Below are 20477 nucleotides of genomic sequence, written 5' to 3'. Positions count from 1 at the left end.
ATCTGTACAGAAAGATATATACATATTTGACCAGGCGTTGTGATGTTTTGAGAAAACGCCGCGCTTCTGTGCCGAGACCGCTACCGTTACAGCTCGGACTGGCGCCGTCGGCCGGCATCTCCCACCCACCCGAGAGCTGCTCGAGCAGTTATCCATCACTAAACCCCCCCCAAAAAATCTTCAAGAGGAGGTGCCGAGCGCTGGCCGGCTGAGTTGTTTAGTCTGACTTGAAAGTGGAAGTCGACCTTAACTTTACTTTAAAACGGGGAATGTCAGCCACAGGGCAACGCCAAAAATAAGCAACTTTTCTCCTTCCCCCGAAATCGACGCTCTGTCCGGGTGCTCCGACCTCCAGCTCTGTTTTTTTATACCTCCTCGTTAATAGTAACGGTCTTTTGTAACGATCATTGTCATGAGTTTGATTTTTTGGGGGGGTATATAAATTGGAGAAGGTCTTTTTCCAAAAAGCCGAATAGATGTTTTTTTTCCCCCAAGTCAGAATGTTTGAAAACCTCCTGATCAGAAGGTTTCTTATTAGGACAATCATACAATAACACATTGCAGCCTGACCGTCACGACAAAGCCGAGTAGGTGGATAATTGATTTAATTGCAATGATTAGGCGAGCTCAGATAAATCTCGGTAGATACTGTATCCCGGTATTCCGCGATTTTCTTTCATTCTCTTAACGATTTATTTGCTTTGTATTACAGGTGCAGGCAGCCATTACCTGCACAGGTATCAGTTTTCGCAGTGCGTAGTCATTTTTCACCTTTAGCCTAATCCGTGTCTCAGGCCCAAACTATATTTCCACATAAGAGGTTTGTCACAGACGGGGCGTGATCCCTCTCCTTAAACCCATCCGAAAAGACCATCAATGAGCAAGAGATGTTTAGAAATCAATACTCCCACGGCAGTGCGCGAATACAATACCTCAAACTCACAATAACTGTAGTGAGAGTGCGACAAAACTAAGATTTCTATACAGTTCAGGGCGAAGAACTGCAGCCCGACTGTTTCGTAAAGCGCTCTCTTTTTAAAACGGAAAAAATTCCAGTTTGTCAGCTGTGTTCGGGTCGCCACCCCTGACACCAGTCGGGTTTATAATGAACTCTCAGACAATGTGGTTTATTATTAGCTGTACAACATCTCATAGCCGCCTAACCGCCGGAACGAGTCAACGGGTGTCACTGGGTGTAATATGATACAAAGAATGACAAACTGCCGCTGCTCGCAAGCTGCTGTCAGTGTAATTGAATTTTAATTAAAAAAAGTAACGCAAGCAAGACATTTAAATGAAAATTCCTGGTGCCTGTAAAAGGAAACGCGAGGTCTAACATGGGAGGGGTTTAAGCTGAATTCCATTCAGGATGTGAGTTTTCAACTTAAAGTGCCTTTTTAAATGTCGATTAAAAAGAATCTCGGGTCTGCGAGTGAAAAATGTCAGTCTGGACCACCCAAAGACTTTAAGATATAGGGCAAGCTGCCATCATTTTGCAAGAATAGAAGAACTGCACCGTACAACTTGTTCAAGACATTTTGCTGAGAGACGTACGACGATTAGAGAGTTGTTAGTCGTTTGCACCTTGCCCGTTGGCATACACCGGCTGGCAGTTTCATGACAGGAGAAAGAGAATGGGAGCTTTGTTTCCTTATTAACGCTAGAATAACAGGGACTATTCAGAACAGTCACCTATTAATTTATCTAAGCGGGGAAACAAAACCAAACATTTAACGCGATACGAACGTCCCTATGATAGCTGGGTGAATTAATTAAAAAATAAGCGATAAAAGTAAGATCAGTCGCCGGTGCAGAACAAATGTGCTTGTCTGCATATCAATAATAATGATAATTTCAGATACTGTTTTGCGTGGGCGGGGTGCACAGACTAGGGAATTTGAAAATGGAATCCGAACATTTGTAGGACCCGATTATAGCAGCTCGCCCAGTCTCCGTCCCCGTGTTCGGAAGGGTATTTTTCCTTGCTGGGGTTTCCTCTGCCCAGTCAAGAGACAGCCGGACAGGGAGAGAGAGGCGGACACGGTGCCTGCACCACCAGCAGCAAGCTGAGTGAAGTGTGAGGCGGGTCGGTCTGGCGGCTCAGTTTCTGCGCCGCCACTCCCAGCACGGTCCCCGGGAGCGCGCTGCGCGTCACCCTCGCCTACCAGCCACAAGGAAGGGATACAGCGAGTGAGATAGGGAGTAGGAGTGGGGAAGTGCTGGGATTTTTTTTTTTAAATCGACAAGGAAGGAGAAGACGTTCTTGGAGATTGTCCGTTCTTAAGTTTCGACTAAAACCGAAGCGCCCGGTGCTCGCCATGGAGTAGAAGCCGAAGGCGATGGAAACGCCGTGGATAAGTTTGCTGGTGTTGCTCGGAGCTGCGCTGGTCGTGACTGCGGGCACACGGGGCAGGGAAGGTGGGTTGACTTTGAAACTTTCATTTCTCTTCAGGGCCACAGAGACGAGAGAGGGGTTGGAATGGGGGAGCAAGGGCAGGAAACGCGGGAAAAAAAAAACTCTCGGAGGAGACTTTTGGTCCCCTCGATTCATGTTCTCCCGAGCGTGAAACTTTCTTGCGCGACTCGAAAATAACTTTCCAACCCCCAGCCGCGTCACGCCGCGCTGCTCTCTCCCACATTCGGGACAATTAGTGGGGACTTCCCTGGATGTGTCAGTGCGGACCGTACTGCAGGCGCGATTTCAGGACGGCTTGGGTGCCTGTTTAAAACTCCTCTTTCTCGAAATATGTAAACACTATAACTCGAAGCCAAATACTTAAAGGAGGTGTGTTTGTGCCGGGAAGGGGGGGGTGGTGTTAGAAAATACTCACGGCTGCCCGAGAACCTGCTTTGCGACTTTGAATGACGACACTCGAGTGGAAACAGAATAATCCTTATAGCGAAGAAGAATACCATTCTGTAGTAAACAAACCCGTATCCCGTCGCGAGTATAATCTTGGAAACCAGTCCTGACACCTAATAATTACAGCCCCGAACTGCGGCGGAGATGCCGAAGAGAAACGCCAAGTTGTGTATTGACATATAAGCTAATAATAAACTAGCCGAGCTTTAGATTTGTGTGAAGTATCGATTTCAGAAACAATTGCATAAGCCTATTTCGAAATACAGACGTTGAGCAAACTTTGTAGTCAAATACGCTGTTGGCTACGGAATTTGAACTGAAACACTGCACATCTCCCCTCTACAACCCTCTACAGCGATGCAGCAGGCTTGTTGTGCTTGGGCACAGTCAAAACAAACTTATTCGCTGCTGATATCTGGTTCCAGGTTGTGCACAAGGCGGTGGTGATGTGTGTCATATTCTTCAAGTGAGTCTGTAAGGTGGCATTTCCTGTTATCTGTGAAATGCAGTTGTTTTCTTACTGACGGGGCACTATATGTCTCGGCTTTATTTTCCATCCCAAAAAATTAAGCCTACTTTTATGGCAAAAAGTCTTTCCATGTAGTTGAGTGTTTTGAAACCTTTCCTTTGTAGAGTGCGGCGGTTTCCACCATCTTTCCTTGTCGAGGCCTGTTCTGCCACCCTGAGCTCAAGCGCTGCGTGAGCCCTTTTTAACACCCTGGCTGTTGGAAACGCTGTAGTTTTGAAATCTCGTGCCCAGTTCTGGGACGCACACTTCACGATGACGGCCTCCCGCTGGTTTTTCCCAGAGTCTCCCCTCCATGGAGATGCAGTCCCATTGGCACTTCCAGTTGCCAGTTGTTTTTTTTTCTGAACATCCGAATCATTTTTTTTGCTATTTTTCCTTTTTTGCAACAGCCGAATTGTTCCTGTGGATAGAGTAATTTCAAGTTCTGCAAACACAAACCCTTTTTTCCCACAATCTTTAAAAATAGGTTTTAGAGCCTGAGAGTCTGTCGGCAGGATTCCGACGGGTTAGTTATGGGATGCGAAGATTCCTGCTGTCGTTCCCAATGCCTGAAGAAAAGCGGGGAAGTATCTAAACGGATTCTGGGCATAATGATTCCCGATGGGCTTCTCATCACTGCACAAGGGCGATTGTCCCCCTCAGCATTTCTTCTCATTCAGCATTTTTCAGAGCTCCTTCTAGGGGCTAAAGATGTTTTCAGAAGCCCTGATAACCCCAATAAAATCCAAGAAAAGAAGAAGCCCAGAGATACTTGATGTGTGCGCTACACGACACAAAACCATCGCGCACTGTCACCACAGGAAGAGCAGAAGGGTTCCAACTTCTCCTCTGAAGCTAAGAAGACTGACCCTCAGCTTCATGGAAGAAGACATCCTCTTAAAATTAGCAAGTGGTCATTTTTCAGCACAGAAGATGGTTATAATCTCTTTTTTTATGTGGCAATATCTTTTGCCAACTGGACTGTGACTTTAGCCTGCATTCGGCCAGTCCAGCATTGTACTAGATGAATTGGTTTCCCTCTGTTTTTCCAGCTTCTGGTCTCTCCAGACGTAGGCTTCTATGTCCTGTACATGCCAAAAAACCTGGTGCTGGATATTTGCCAGGTTAATAATGGTTAAGTGGGTCTCAGTGCTGTAGATAAAAATACGATAGATGTTGTTTTCAGTCATGGGTATTTTGTTCTACAAAATCCTTCACCTCATAAATGCTCAAATGGGTCAAAACAGATTTGTTTGGCTTGCAGTAAAGACGCGCACTGCCCTAGCTCTTGTGGATTCTCATTGGCAGACACGGTTTGTCACAACATTTGCACATTTATGCCACCAGCCACCTTTTTGAGTGACTTAGCCTTGGCAGTTTGGTTACAGTGTAACGCCAGTAAAAAGGGACATGTTAACCCTCTCCTGTCCAGCAATAGGTAACTTATTGTTATTTATGCATAGTGCTGCCTCTAAAGGAACTGAAATACCATTGCTTAAGCTTCCTTGTTTCCTTGTTTTCCTTCATGCGCTGTCTTTATTTTGCAGAGTATTGTTTCCTGGTGGGCCGTTTTTGTCTCGTTAATAAATACGCACCCTGTAGGATTAGGGCTCTTTGACTAGAACAAAGCCATTTGAGCACATGACTCCCATTGTTGTGTTTCTGCACTGGCTCCCTGTAGAATTTAGAGTTATATTTAAAATACTGTTACATATGTTTTAAATGGTCCAGTTCGGGGGGGGGGGGGGGGGGTTCTGCAGTTGTGGTCCTGGAGAGCCATACTGTATTCCTTTCCATTCCAGCTGAGATTTAAATGACTTAATTGGATCAACCAGTTCCTTAATTAAGAGGTTTGAACATGTTTTTGAGACGTCTGCTCACTGATGATTAAAGGTTACAAGTAAAACCTGCAGGACTGTGGCTCTCCAGGAGCAGGGTTACAGACCCCTGGTCTGCCATCTGCTTACCTCAGTCAACTGCTTGCATGCCACAGTCCCTTTCTCTGGACAGCATTGTAAACCAGCTTCAAAGAAGTGGAAGTCTGTATTCTGCTGTTATGTACCACTTTACCTATATAAGGAATAGTGACTCCGTCAGAGCTTTTAAATCTACCTTTTAACTATAATTCCTTTTTTTCCTGACGTATGTTTTGTAGTGTTATATCTTTTGTAAATGCTCTGCAGATCCCTGAACTGCATTGTTGTGAAAGGTCATTTGCAAAATAATAAGTAGTGTCACTTCTGCAGTGGTACTTGGTCAGACCAGAGCATAAGTGAAAGAATGAGTATTCCTGCGGTGCCTTTGCTGATTGTGACTGGATATTTACTTATTGCTTTATTTCATTTTGACTTCAAGGAGGTATAGACTGACAAGAGCAGGCTCTGTGCTTCCAGAAAGCAAGACAAAACTGTTTTCATTTTTCTTATTCATGCTACGTAGGCTATGCAGTTGGGTCACATGAAATAAACTAAAGCCTTGAACTAGCAAAGATATAGGTGTAACGCCCAGGAAAGTTATCTTATTCCGATTGTCAAAGGAAGGTTGCACTCTGTTATTACATAGTGCTGAAAATATGCTGTGATTCATGCAGCGTTTGTAAAGGAAGGAAAGGACAGGACACTTGCAGTCAGTGTTTTTTTTTTAATGGGTTCTGTCCAATTTTGAGTGCTGCCAGATGAAAACACACCAGAGTAGATTGTTACATTATTAGGTGTAAAACTGAAATACCTACATGCGCTCAGTGGCCAGGGTGCATCACATTTCAAGTGGAAGCAGTGGCAGAGAGTACTGTTGAACCCTCTCAGCAGGTCATGTGCCAAGTACCAAAGGAAAGAAAGAGACAATACCGTCAGCCTTTTGTTTGGGTGGATTTCTTGGGCACACTGGTGTGTGCATGGTTTCTGCTTTCTAGTTCAGATCCAAGTTCTTTGCTGTGCAGGTTTCACTTTTACCTTTCTCCCAAGGCTTAGATTTAGTGTCCAGCCCCTTACAGGCTCCTGCCTGTTACTCCGATAAGAGGCTGTGCAGAAGTGTCTCTAACATGCTTGTGTTGGTCCCCCCTCCCATGCCCCAGACTCAATACACATGAAACTGTGCAAATAACCTTGGAACTCTGCTCTGCTCCTCCCCTTCCTCCTCTGTATTTTGTGGCCTTTAGATTTTGCATCAAAGCCAATTGTCCAAAGTCTGCAACTGAAAGAGACTGAGAGTTTGTGAGTGTTTCTGAATAGACACCAGCACTGTGCAAGGGCTGAAGTCTCCTGTTTTCTGGCTGTGCTCTGATTATTACTCAGCTGTTGACACGTCAGCCACTAGTGAGCACAGACGAAGTTTGTGTGATTGATAAACTCAGGTCTGCTGTCTGCATTTACAAACTCCCACCCAGGGCAGTATGTCAGTGTTGCTTAACAGTCGTCTCTGGTCCATCAAACAGCTTTTTTGATTTTCTTGTACAAATCCCTTACCAAAAGCTTGGTGAATTACTTCTAGAAGATATTATTTGTGGCACAGTTAAAAATACAATATGCATTAACGCGTGGATCTGTGGATAACAGTACAATACTTCTAGTGCGTAACTGAAATGAATGAATTGATTAAATTATGCCTGTTTAAGCAGACCGCGGCAATCATATAATAGATTATTTCTTCACTGTATACAGAGTAATTGAGTCAAACTAGAAGGGAGTGGGGGATCTGAAGAATTAAACTCCTGTTTTGAAAGCTTCGCACAAACAGAACATTGAAGAGTCTTGACTTTTGTTAACGATCAAATAATGGCACAAAATCTCTGTGGTATTGAACAGAGGATATTGAGGGGCTGTGACTCAAGTATTTTAAAACCTTGAAAGATCATAGACAAAGTCTGTGTGGCCAAAAGTAGACACCAGGAGAGAGTGCATTTAGGTTTGATGTCAGGAAGAATTTTTACATGAAGATTTGTGATAATCTGGAATAAAGAAAACTGGATGAATGAAGTTCTTGGATTTATAATTTAGCGGCAACCAAATGAGCAACTAGGACGACTTGGCCTTCTTGTCTGTTAACTTCAAGTTCTAATGCAAAATCTGTGCATTGCCTCTGCCTCTACATTTCCCTGCCATACAAAACAAGTGTACTGGCACAAAGAAAATGCCAAAGCCACAGATCAAATGAGACAAACGCAGCAGCATGTAGAGGATTGCCCTTTCACATAAGGCAGAGCCTGACACAGATGATTATGCAGGAAGGAGATATTTATGTCATAGTGCTATGGTGCAATGTGGCAGAGCCCTGCTGTGTTTGAAGAGTGCTTATGTTAATAAAGCACGCTCTGTGCAGCAGCCGGCTCAGAGCTCGTAGTTAAGCACATGGATCGAGCTGCAGTGAGACAGGAAGGGAGGCCACGTGAATGGGAGACTAGCTCTGAGAGTCTCACTCGCGATCAGGAGGCTGCAGGCTAGCACAGTCTGAGCGAGGTCTGGCAGGGGCTCCAGTTCCTGTGTTGTAATTGCAGTGTGGAGAGGAGCGCGTGGCAGCGCAGGGTAACCCAGGGTTTGCGGAGGAGCGGTGAAGTCATTCTCACTTTGGGCTAAAAGGAGGCGAGGTAAAGCAGGAAGTGAGCTGGAGAGCCAGAGCTGAGATTTATTCCTTCTTTTCATAAAGGCAAAGATATACCACAAAATAGAGACCCCACATGCACACGTGCATTTGTTGCATTTGTTACACTTTTAAAGTAGACACACATAAACACAGATATACACAAACACACACTTGCATAGGTGGGCAAAAGGCACAGGTGAAGTTTGATTTGCAGATAACCATGAGACGTGCACACCCTGTCCTGCATGTGCATGTTGCACAGAGAAATTGTGCACGCACATGGCCCAGTAGTAAGATGAATACAAAAAGGCCCGAATGAACTCGTGTACATATATACACATACTGCATGCACTTTCACCCAACAAGCATGCAGCTAACATTTCAAGGGTCAACAGTCAGAGTTTCCGGCCAACTGTGGCAAGTTCTTATCACTTGGGATTGTGCTCCTCCTCCTTCTGACACAAAGACACATGTGCACCTTTGCAGGACCTTTGTGTAAAAAAGTACCTGCTTGTACTCTGTTTCAAATACATTTCCTCATAGTTTTCACTTGTGATCTATGGGTTTTGTTTCATTGCCGATTTTGAATTTCAGCAAGGGTTGACGTGTCACTGCCTTTGAGGAGTTTGAATACTTGAGTTAGATTCTTATCAGCTTCCCTGCTTCGCGACTGCAAAGATACAGCTCTTTTAGTCCATCGGAGCTGGACAGATTAACTCAACCTGAAACTGAAGTCTTAAACAGAAGAATGCAAAGGGATCCAGATTCTCGCGTTCAGAATCCTCCACGTGTGTGTGTGTGTGTGTGTGTGTGTGTGTGTGTAAACGCAAGGCTGCAGCAGGACTTCTTGCGTAGTTCCAGTGCGGCCAGTCCATCAGGTTGAGCATGTTGTGGCAAACGAGAAGACGGAGGGGGAGGAGGAGGAGGAGGAGGGATCTGAGCTGAAACTGAGGAGTCTAAGCAACAAGAGCAGGAGCGGGAATCTCGCGCGTCAATCACTGCTAGAGAGACTCAGTTTCCTTGCTGGCTCAGTGTCATGGACAGGTGTAAATGTGTTTACCTGCTATTTCCTGGTGACCGGCTTCTTGTTTTACGTATTCCAATGAGTGTGCTTCCTGTGACTCTCCATTTTCACTTCTGCTTAAGCCAAGTGCTCCAAACTAGCTTTACGGATGGAAGAAGCGTTGGGATACCCAGAAATAGTCCTAGGAGACGGGCACGGCAGAAGACACCGTACTGTTTCTCCCAAGATCTCAGCAGTGATTAAAACAAGCGCCTGCTCTCTATAGACCTGTACTGATGGTACTTTTCATTCCCATTTATTTTAGTGTTTTTCTCTACAAAACTACAAAAACAAATCCCCCATCCCACTTAGACTTCCACTGTTTTATAATTGCTCCTCATGTTGCTTATAATGATGGTAGGTTTCAGTTTGATTGTGTTTTACTTAGTGAGAGGCGTGTCTTGAAAAAGGCTTCTGCAGCCAGAAATGAATGTATAATATAATTAGTGAATTATCTTGTGAATCTATGAATAATGACTTCTAAATCTTAGAAATGGCATGGCATCTCTTTCAGTCAGGTGAAGTCCCCACAGTCTGAACAAGGTTAAAGTAAAATATTTGAACAGCTTAAGGGCTGTAAGGAGAGGAGGGGAACCGTCAATACTATTACGACGTCTGTAAACCAAAGCTAAAACTAGTCAGGAAAGAAATTTGAAGAGGCTGAACCTTAATTCCTGGCCCTAACAGTGTGAGGGATGGGGTGGGTCCCTGGGGTTGCTGCGGAAACACTTTGGCACTTTGATCCAGCAGGCCTTCTGTGGGTGGTTGCTAGGAGACAGCGGGGAGCAATGGTGTCCCTGGGCCTCTGAGCCATGGGCACTCTATTGGAGTGGCGAGAGGCAGCAGGGGATTAAACAGGCCGCACTGTGTCCGCATGTCAGTGAGCACCATTGTCACGCACTGACGCAGACAGCACAGCTCTAGTGACTCCTGTCATGGCGATGCCCTGCTATCCTGCCTGTTTCGGTGCCATTATTATTGCTCCTACCGTCCACAATATCAGAAGGGCCTAGTTAACTCTTTCAGCGTTTAGTAATGCCTAGATTGGCTTACGGCCCCTGAGTCGGACCTTCTTCATGTTCCCTGGTCAGAACAATCCCTAGATCTCAATCCTTTTGAGAACCAGTTCACCACTACTGCTCATCCCTGCCTTAATTGAAGCTCATCTGCTAGAACGCTGGGGTGAGATTGGAGTGGAAGCATTTCAAAGCCCATTCCCAAGCATTTCCTTTGTGGAGCACATGGCCCGTGTCATCTTCAATTTGCCCTTGCTTCTCACAGAAAGCCTGTTTTTGGGACTGAAGGTTCATAATGGTTTCGCAAGTGAGTATGATATTTTTTGATAAAATTAGGTTAGGTTATGTCCCGCTGCATTACTCCCATTTCAGACATATCAGCTGCTACTGATGATCAGATGATTAGCAAGAAGAGACCTCAGGTTGACCAACCCTGTTCCCAGTGCCTGGAGCACATGCAGTGTTTCTGACTGTACTAATTTTCTTGTTAAATTAGTTTAGTTAAGGTCTGCCAGACAGCTCCCCAGTAGTGTGAAAGCCCATTTTTTTACAATATAATGAGCATTTAGATTTTTTTTCGGTAGCACACGTTGCTCCTTGTTCACATTGTTTCACATTGTAAATGTGAAAGCATTCAGTAAAAGTAAATGTAAAGGTGAATTCAGAGAGAGTACAGGAAAGAAAACGGGAAGCAAACTTTTCATTTGAACACGTCCCTGGAGAATTGTCGTTTGGATATTATTGGCGTTCAGAGAAGTGGAATTTGCATTGGGCCAGTAAAACTTTGAAAATCAGACAATGTCAGTGGGAGCAAAGAAAAACCGGAATTTAAATCAATTCCCCCCACATTTTACTGCCCTCTCCGCCAATATTTCATAACACTCTTCTTCACACACAGAACAAAACTCCGCAGAAAGGAAGTGGCCAGGAAGTATGAGTGTCATTTCAGACTGTGTGGGCTCAGGTCACAGGAAGTTCACAGGAAGCCACCAGGAAATAATTATAGCCCTTATTGGCCTGTCAGCATGTTGTAACTTGGTAATACTCCCAGAGATATTCAACACTGTACTTCCTGAGAAAATCACTGCTCATTTTCCGAAGGGCTAAAAGGAGGGGGAGAGAGGGGGGTGTCAGTTTCTCTCTCTCTGTCCTTCTCTCAATCCTTCAGTCCCAGTCTCTCTTAAATTGGCTTTCTCTTCTGCTCCATAACAAATCTCTCACATTTCTCCTGTCCTCTAACCCCTCTTTCTCATCACTATGTTGGTGCCCACCCTCACCACCTGTGGACGTTCCGTCGAGAAGTCCAGGATCCAGTTACAGAGGGAGGTGCTCAGTCCCAGGTCCTGGAGCTTGATGCCAAGCTTTGAGGGCACTATGGTATTGAATGCTGAGCTGTAATCAACAAACAGCATTCTCACATAAGTTCCTTTCTTATCCAGGTGTGAGAGGACAGTATGGAGGGCAGTAGCAGTAGCATCCTCCGTTGACCTGTTCTGGTGATACAGAATAGCCTGCTGGTGTGTCAGTACTTCATATTAACAGTATGAAGTCTTCTTCTTTTCTGCTCTCTCCTCCCAGTGTGCACCGGGACAGATATGAAGCTGGCTCTGCCCTCCAGCAAAGAGAATCACTACCAGATGCTGCGGATGCTGTACACAGGCTGCCAGGTGGTGCAGGGCAACCTGGAGATCACCCACCTGCAGGGGGCACAGGACCTCAGCTTCCTCCAGGTGAGTGCAGTTGCAGAGTTGTGGGAATATTAGGAAATAGTATTTGCATCTTGCATTACTGCATTGCTGCTATATAGAGTATTGTCCACTGCAGTGACCTTTGAATCAAAAGTACATATATGAATGACAAGTATTTAATTTGTAGTATGTAGGCATTATGCATATATACGTTCAGGTGGGTAGCTGCGTCAGCATGCGTAGGCTGCAAAGGAACAAGTAATAGGTTTATTCCATGCTGAAAAGAGAAGAAAGAAAACACAACGTTTCGGCTTCTTCAACCTATTACTTGTTCTTATGCATACATACTCTAGGTCCCTGTTGAAAGTAGTTTCCCTGGCCAGAAAAAATTGTGAACCTTATTACTTGTTAGCTGTTACTTTGACAGTTCTGACGGCCAACCCAGACTCGCTTCAAGCTCATGTGCAGAAACTGAACCAGTCACAAGAGCTTGGTCAAGAGCTTCAGCGATTTGACTTCTTTTAACACAATCCACTGCCTTCATCGATGTGTTGGTTTCAGTCTCGGCTTGTGTCTCTGAAGGGCATTGTGGAGGTGCAGGGCTATGTCCTGATTGCCCACACCACCGTGGAGTCCATCCCCCTGGAGAACCTGCGTATCATCCGGGGCTCCCAGCTCTACAATAGCACCCTGGCCCTGGCCGTGCTGGACAACTCGGCGTCCCGGGAGGCTGGGCCGGGGCTCCGGCAGCTCAGACTGAGGAGCCTGACAGGTGAGAGGGAGGAGGGGGGAGGGGAAGGAGCGGGTAGGGAGGGAGGGAGGGAGGGAGGGAGAAGAAGGACAGGGAGGAGGGAGAGGCTGGGAACGGGGATCAGTCTGTATCTCCATGCAGCTAACTTTCCTTGCTCTGTCCCACAGAGATCCTGCTGGGGGGGGTGCGGATTGCGGGTAGCCTCCAGCTCTGCTTCCCCAACAGCATCCGTTGGACAGACATCCTGGATCAACAGAACAAATACAGGCAGATTCTGGATATACAGGAGCGGCCTGCCAACTGTGAGTGTGAGAGTGCAGTACACGGACTGTAATACTGAGCACAGAGACAGGACTGCAGTACACGGACTGTAATACTGAGCACAGAGACAGGACTGCAGTACACGGACTGTAATACTGAGCACAGAGACAGGACTGCAGTACACGGACTGTAATACTGAGCACAGGGACAGGACTGCAGTACACTGACTGTAATACCGAGTACAGGGACAGGACTGCAGTACACTGACTGTAATACCGAGTACAGGGACAGGACTGCGGTACACTGACTGTAATACCGAGTACAGGGACAGGACTGCGGTACACTGACTATAATACAGGGACAGGACTGCAGTACACTGACTGTAATACCGAGTACAGGGACAGGACTGCAGTACACTGACTGTAATACCGAGTACAGGGACAGGACTGCGGTACACTGACTGTAATACCGAGTACAGGGACAGGACTGCGGTACACTGACTGTAATATTGAATACAGGGAGAGACAGAAATGCAGTACACTGACTGTAATACTGTATAGAGAAGAAGAAGCCTCTAAGCTCTAACAAAGTTATCAGCATGGTAACACTTCCTGTCTCTCTGTCCCAGGCCCACCCTGCTCTGCCACGTGTCTGCCCCAGTCCTGCTGGGGAGAAGGAAACCAGGACTGTCAGACTTGTGAGTAACACTGTCTTCCTGTCCGTCTCTGTGTCCTCTGTGCAATGGCGTCTGCCTGCCTGTTATGTGGGTAACGGTCTCTGCCAGCCTGCCGGTGGCTCTGTCCTGTGAGTGTCTGTGTGAGGCGTGCCCCTTGCCCACGCTGCTGTCCGAAGACTGACGTTGCTTCTCCCCGTCTCTGTGCAGTGACACACACTCCGTGTGCCTCCGGGTGTCGGCGCTGCAAGGGTCCCCAGCCCAGCGACTGCTGCCACAAGCAGTGTGCGGCCGGCTGCACGGGGCCCAAGGACACCGACTGCCTGGTGAGTCTCGCCACCGCTCGACTGACCAGCGCACGCAGTGGACGTCATGTAGGACTTCGGTGCACACATTTCTCTGAGCGTGCTCTTTGTTCATTGCAGCTCAGAGGTGATATCTCTTTTTCCATTCCCTTTCCCCTTTTCCATCCCTGCTCTACCCCCCCCTTCTTCTTCTCCTCTCCATCTCTCTCCTCTTCTCTTTCGCCCCCCCCCCCCGTGTCTGCCTCTTGCTCATCTGGTCTTCCCCAGGCTTGTCGCCAAGTCAACGACAGTGGGACCTGCAAGGAGGACTGCCCCCCTCCGACCGTCTACAACCCCGTCACCTTCCAGTCGGAGCCCAACAAGGACAGGAAGTACAGCTTTGGCGCCACTTGCGTCAAGGAGTGCCCATGTGAGCTCCGACATCACTTCCTCCTGGGTGCCCAGTCCCGCTCCCCACCCTTCCTCTTCTGGCCTCTCCCTCCAGATCCCATGCGGTCTCTTCCTCATGTTTTGAGATCCATCCATCTGTTCTCGGTTGTTCATTGCGATAGAAACGTAGAGGAAATTTGGAACGGAGCTGAAGTTAATCTGTGTTCTTTCTCTCCCCTCCCCCATCTCTCTAGAAGATAAAAAATAAATAATACAGATAACAGAAATAGTACAGTATTCAGGTTAAATATATGTGCAATGAGTGAACATTTCCATTGAATAAAAACAAATAGAAGTTCTGCACTTGACAGTTGTCCCTGTGCCCTTTCTTCCTGACTTGTCTTGCTTTTCCAACTCTCTCTCTCTGCAGATAACTACCTGGCCACAGTGGTGGGCTCGTGCACGATGGTCTGCCCCAATCACACGCAGGAAGTGATAGTGAACCGGGAGCAGAAGTGCGAGAAGTGTGACGGGGAGTGCCCTAAAGGTGCGCACCTCCTCTGTGCACGTCTCTGCACCGGTTTCTGCAGGGGGTGTGTGTAGGCGTGTGCACTGCCAGTGCATGCTTTTTGTGTGCGTGGCGAGAGTGTGCACTCTGTATTGAATTCTCTTATTTTTTTCCTCTGTCTTTTGATGAGCTCACTTTAAGTGCTTGCTAAAGTAATTCAACTTCATTAGCACAATGACTCAATTAAATGTTGCCATTTGGTTGTCCTATATCTGTCTCTATTCAAATTATGAAAATCAGAAAGACTTCTGTTCGCATTGATGATACAGTCGTGTGGTTCTGCTTACATGAGAAATACAGTTCATATCAATTTCATATCAGTATGAGCTGTTCTTTTTCAACTCCTTTCTCAGTGTGCTACGGGCTGGGGATGGGATCTCTACAGGGGGTCTCATCAGTGAACCCCTCCAACATCGGCCTGTTCCGGGGCTGTGTCAAGATCTTCGGCAGCTTGGCCTTCCTGGCGGATACCTTTGCCGGGTAGGAGGAGAGTCTCCATTTGCTCCGTCTCTTGTGCCTGATCCTGCTGTAGGTGTTGTTCTGCATGCCTGACCTCTTTCTGTGTGTTACAGTGACCCAGCCACCAACAAGTCAGGCCTGGATGTGAGCCAGCTTAGCGTATTTAAAGACCTGACGGAGATCACAGGTACACCCCTCCCTCTGTCTCACTTGTGCAGCCACAAATTCACTCATGTACTTATAAAGATGGGTTTCTATTGGATGACAAAGTAATGTGTTTGTGGATTATTATTAATTTGTCTTATCCACTCTAAATGTTTAACCAGTTTTTACAGTATTTTCCTGAGGCAATCTTGAGTAAAATAGCTTGCTTGGGGGTACAAGAGATTTGAACCCACATCCTTCCAGCTCACAGCCATCTTGCATCCTCCACATTGCCACCAAATATAGTGAACTGGGCTCCCTCTTAATGAGATCGTGTGTCTGTCTGTCAGGGTACCTGTATATTGAAGCCTGGCCCGATAGCCTGAGAGACCTCAGTGTGTTTGAGAACCTGGCTGTCATCCGGGGCCGAATGCTATACAGGTGGGCTCACTGTCCGTCCACTTCAAGAATAATTCCGGGTCTTTTTTCCACGTTCAAACACTTTTATCAGTATATTGACAAGCCCATCAGGTATTGCCAGAGATGCATAACACGGCCCTCTCTCTGTCCCTCCATCTCTCTGTCCCTCCCTCTGTCCAGGGGCGTGATCTCGCTGGGCGTGCAGTCGGTCCAGGTGGAGTCCCTCGGGCTGCGGTCACTGCGAGAGGTCAGCGGTGGGCTGGTCCTCCTCCATAACAACACCAACCTCTGCTACACCCCCTCTCTGCCCTGGGGGTCCATCCAGCAGCCACACGCCCAGCAGCTCATTGACACCCACAACAAGCCCCCCAATGTCTGCGGTACGAGCTTTTTGTGATTCCTGGACTCTGTCTCTGTCTGTGTGCGCCTTCTTTCAATGTGATTAGCTGCTTGCTGTGTTATTGGTTGCCGTGTCTGAATTCACACCCTTATTGGTTCGCTCTCCATAGCGGCGGAAGGGCGGGTTTGCTACCACCTCTGCACCAATGGCAGCTGCTGGGGGCCGGGGCCAAGCCAGTGTGTGTCGTGTGACGGATTTCTGCGAGGGTCTGAATGCGTCAAGGAGTGTAACATCACCCAGGGGTGAGAGACGCCTTACAACTCTGCCCACTGACTTACTGCAAAAACCCTCCTGTGCAAACTTCCATTGCACAGTAGCGCAAGATATGCTCGAGAGCTGTCATCATCTAGATACGACTTCGCTTCCCGAAAATAAGGGCATGGTTGCGTGCTTGTTTCAAAGGTCTTCCCAGGGCTGTTTGATGTAAAGAGCCATCCAAGAAGACTAGATAGTTGCGGAAGATGTTGAAGGGGAACTGCGACTCTATTTTTATATTTCAGAGTTAGAATCAGCATTGATGAGTGCATTTCAAACCCCAATAAAAGTCAAATGTACAGTACACAGTAATTTGTAAAACCTCCAGTTAACATTACAAAATAGGCAGAATTTCCAGGTGTGTGCAGCGCCAAGTTCTGCAATTCAGAAAGAGGCAACAAGACTTCTGGTGACGTGCTGTAGCCTTATTATAAGCTGGCTTGTGAATATATCTCTTTTAGTCCAATAGAAATATTACTTTTGATTTTGAGATGGTTTTGCTGACAAATACTACTTGTTAACTCTGCGTGCAGACTACGTTAGAACATTTCTGCAGTGAAATGTCTGCTGCACAACCATTATTTATTCACTCGTGCATCACATTGCATTCCTCATTACGGTGACTTGTGAGCAGGAAGAGCTGTATCATGTCCCAATTTGTGGGAACTCAGATTGCAAGTTTGCAACAATGTGGCGACTTGCAGTACTTTCACAAAGTTTACGATTTTGTGCTTAATTTGAAATTTGTCAAATTTTCTATAATGTCAATTATTTTGTTACCAAGATTTAATAACTGGTCAGAGAAACTGGGGTGCAGTTCCCCTTTAAAATACTGAAAGAAATGGATTCTGGTCACGCTTACACAAAGCTATAAGCTAACATCCCCTTAGAGAGAGTGAAGTACTTTGCCTATCCAAAGCTGTGGAGTATTTTAGTGTGACTTGTCTGTGGTTTGTGCACAGGGATATTCGGGAGTACATTGATGGCCTGCACTGTGTTCCCTGTCACCCAGAGTGTAAACCCCAAAACGACACTTCCTGCGATGGACCGGTAAGTCTCTGCAGGGCACTCTGGGACACTGAGGCAGGATGAGATCAATCTCCCTTTACATAGAAAAGGTTTTTTCCCCCTTGCATTTGACAATATTACAATAGACTTTGTGTTTATCAGTGCAGTTATTGCCTGTGTATATTAACCCTATGTTTATCAGTGCAGTGATTGGCTGTGTATATCAACCCTATGTTTATCAGTGCAGTGATTGGCTGTGTGGGTTGTCACCCAGGTGTTTATCAGCACATTCATTCGCTGTGGTTTTACCAGGGGGCGGACCAATGCAAAGAATGCCAGAATTTCCAGGATGGGGACAACTGTGTGGCACGCTGTCCCAGTGGAGTCAAGGATGGCCACTATACCATCTGGAAGTACCCTGATGAGAAAGGGCAGTGCCAGACCTGTAGCACCAACTGCACCCACTCGTAAGTGTGATGCACACAGGCATGGGGGGGAGTTTGTGTGCAGGAGCTGACAAACCACAGCTGTTAGTGATGTGTGCGGTATATGCACACAGACAATTCCAAGCACCTGGAGACACACGTACACTTTAGCAAAACAAACACTTGCAGCTGCAAAAATATTCGCACAGTGGTGCACACACTGTTCACTTGACATCCAGCAGCTCATCTGAAACAAGAACTTAAAAAAAAAAAGTTAAAAACCGGGTTCTGGAGCCTGGTGTGGAAATGAGCGAATGAGGGGAACAGTTTTTGTTTTTGTCTTCCTTTGTGCAGATGCAGCTTGCTGGATGAGAGAGGCTGTCCCATCGACCAGAAGGCTGGGTAAGGACTGAGCCTGAAGGGGCAGCAGCTTTCTTTCAAAAGGGTTCAGGCGCTGAGTTTACATAAAACACGTCTTTGCATGAAATCTTTTTTTCCTTTTTGCTATGGCACTGAATTTCATGTGTTAGGCTCAGCTCCACTGCACTTAAATTTAAAGAGGAACAAAGAGCAAATCTTCTTTAAAATCCTTTATGCAGCTGTACCCAGGCAACTTATAAAAAAACTACTGGGTCCCTAACTATGTAACAGCCTCTTTTTGGTGACTCATCTGAAGTATCGAGCTTAAGACACTCTGGTATAAATGTCACCAGTGTGCTTAGTTGTGCCTCATGTTTTGTTCTGCAATGGGTTGCACTGTTCCAGCAATTCAAAGAAGGATCGTATTTTCAGATGAGAAAGGCAATTATTATTAGCTGGGTGGTTGATTGGCCTCCCTCCCTTGGTCTCTGGGAATTGTTAATAAGTGTCTTGATCACTTTAGAAACGTTAAAGTTGGATTAAGTAAGATGGCATGTTTTAAAGAAGAGTGGAGTAAGCCTTTGAAAGCACAAGGTTTAAAATAGGAGCTCTATATAACTCATCATCATAATTGCACTATAAACGTGATAGATACATTTATAATTGATTTACATTTTTAAGCTATACTGTGAAGTAGCTGTCACTGTACCTGTTTTTTAAAATAATTTCAAGTGGAAACTGTGGAAGCAGAGAGTGGAGCTGTCGCTGTAACAAAAAGTATTCTGTTTGTTGATTGGTTCATCTGGGATAATGTGGTGGGATGGAGTGAGGGGCGTGTGGAAAGATGAGCCAATGGCGTGACGGCCCCGGTGGTCTGTTGTCCCCTGATAGGCCGGCAACGTCAATTGCAGCCGCGGTGGGCGGGGTCCTGCTCTTCCTGATCCTGGTGGCCCTGCTTGTTGCGTACCTGAGGAGGAAGCACTACCTGAAGAGGAAGGAGACCATGAGAAGGCTCTTGCAGGAGCATGAGGTGAGAGGGGGAGAGGAGTTGAAGCGAGAAGCCGAGTTATGAGAGAGGTCAAGAGCGGAAGTGAGAAGAAGGGTTTGCTTTCTAATAAAATATGGGGAACCTCCTGGGGCACCACAAGGCTGTAGATCTTTCTTACTGCTGGCCTCTTTTTGCTTTCCTCTCCCCCAGCTGGTCGAGCCCCTAACGCCCAGCGGCGCAGTGCCTAACCAGGCCCAGATGCGAATCCTGAAGGAGACGGAGCTGAAGAAGGACAGGGTGCTCGGCTCTGGGGCGTTCGGCACGGTCTACAAGGTAAGCGCTCGGCCACAGTGAAGAAGCCCCGTGTTCCGCGTGGCGCCGATACTGCCCACAGTCTGTAACATCCCCATCGCCACCTCTTATTGTTCTGCTGGTCTCTCCTCCGCTTCCGCTCAGGGCTTTTGGACTCCGGATGGAGAGAATGTGAAGATTCCCGTGGCCATCAAGGTGTTGAGAGAGAACACCTCCCCCAAGGCCAACAAGGATATTCTGGATGTGAGTCTTTTTCTGTCCATCAGTCTGTCCCATCGGTCTGTCCGTTGGCATGACTCAGGTGCGTCCATCCACCTGGACAGCGATCTCATCCCTGTTTGTTTCAGGCAGTCTCTGTATTGCAGATTACATAGTCAGTCCCCCCCCCCCCCCCCCCGCCCTGATGAGAGCTTCTGTGCAGCCGTGTGGCATCCTGTTAACCCCTCTCCCTCCCTGTCCAGGAGGCCTATGTGATGGCGGGAGTGGCCAGCCCCTACGTGTGCCGCCTGTTGGGCATCTGCCTGACCTCGACCGTGCAGCTCGTCACCCAGCTGATGCCGTACGGCTGCCTGCTGGAGTACGTCCGCGAGCACAAGGACCGCATCAGCTCCCAGAACCTGCTCAACTGGTGTGTGCAGATTGCCAAGGTACGGTACTGTTTGGGCCCTGGACCCGGAGGAGTGTCCCCGTCTGTCCCTCCCTCTTAGCCGCAGCTGGTCCTCGGTCTCCGTATTTCTGTCCATCTCACCCTGGTTACGCCTCTTGTCTGTGCTGGCAGGGTATGAGCTACCTAGAAGACGTGCGGCTGGTTCACAGGGACCTGGCAGCCCGGAACGTGCTGGTGAAGAATCACAACCACGTCAAGATCACCGACTTCGGCCTGGCGCGCTTGCTGGATATCGACGAGACCGAGTACCACGCTGACGGGGGCAAGGTAGGCACTCATCTGTCTGGCCCTCTGCCTCTCTGTGTGTCTGTAGATACAAGGTTGACAGTCAGACTCTTGCAGCTTAGGATGCAGGCTGGTGTCATTTTATTGTTTTTGTGCATTTGCTTATAACAC

The 20477-nt window shown here is 47.1% G+C and overlaps 1 protein-coding gene across 2 annotated transcripts in view; it reads left to right on the top strand.

Moving 5' to 3' along the window:
• The first annotated feature begins 2172 nt into the window (after nucleotides 1-2172).
• Nucleotides 2173-20477, top strand: part of erbb2 (erb-b2 receptor tyrosine kinase 2) — a 26995-nt gene continuing 8690 nt past the window's right edge. For both annotated transcript variants that reach the window (XM_088906074.1, XM_088906072.1), the window contains exons 1-21: nucleotides 2173-2418; nucleotides 11607-11758; nucleotides 12299-12488; nucleotides 12635-12769; nucleotides 13357-13425; nucleotides 13612-13727; nucleotides 13974-14115; nucleotides 14506-14622; nucleotides 14997-15123; nucleotides 15216-15289; nucleotides 15597-15687; nucleotides 15847-16046; nucleotides 16176-16308; nucleotides 17284-17371; nucleotides 17642-17796; nucleotides 18109-18156; nucleotides 19006-19144; nucleotides 19313-19435; nucleotides 19559-19657; nucleotides 19876-20061; nucleotides 20193-20348. In XM_088906074.1, the coding sequence (XP_088762200.1) occupies nucleotides 2340-2418; nucleotides 11607-11758; nucleotides 12299-12488; nucleotides 12635-12769; nucleotides 13357-13425; nucleotides 13612-13727; nucleotides 13974-14115; nucleotides 14506-14622; nucleotides 14997-15123; nucleotides 15216-15289; nucleotides 15597-15687; nucleotides 15847-16046; nucleotides 16176-16308; nucleotides 17284-17371; nucleotides 17642-17796; nucleotides 18109-18156; nucleotides 19006-19144; nucleotides 19313-19435; nucleotides 19559-19657; nucleotides 19876-20061; nucleotides 20193-20348 (2619 nt within the window). In that variant the 5' untranslated portion in view covers nucleotides 2173-2339. The remainder of the gene's footprint in view (nucleotides 2419-11606; nucleotides 11759-12298; nucleotides 12489-12634; nucleotides 12770-13356; nucleotides 13426-13611; nucleotides 13728-13973; nucleotides 14116-14505; nucleotides 14623-14996; nucleotides 15124-15215; nucleotides 15290-15596; nucleotides 15688-15846; nucleotides 16047-16175; nucleotides 16309-17283; nucleotides 17372-17641; nucleotides 17797-18108; nucleotides 18157-19005; nucleotides 19145-19312; nucleotides 19436-19558; nucleotides 19658-19875; nucleotides 20062-20192; nucleotides 20349-20477) is intronic.

Source organism: Atractosteus spatula, chromosome 26 (assembly GCF_055471065.1).
Source record: "Atractosteus spatula isolate fAtrSpa1 chromosome 26, fAtrSpa1.hap1, whole genome shotgun sequence".
Taxonomy (NCBI): domain Eukaryota; kingdom Metazoa; phylum Chordata; class Actinopteri; order Semionotiformes; family Lepisosteidae; genus Atractosteus; species Atractosteus spatula.
The sequence above is the reverse complement of the archived record's forward strand: the minus strand, read 5'-3'. Positions and strand labels throughout refer to the sequence as shown.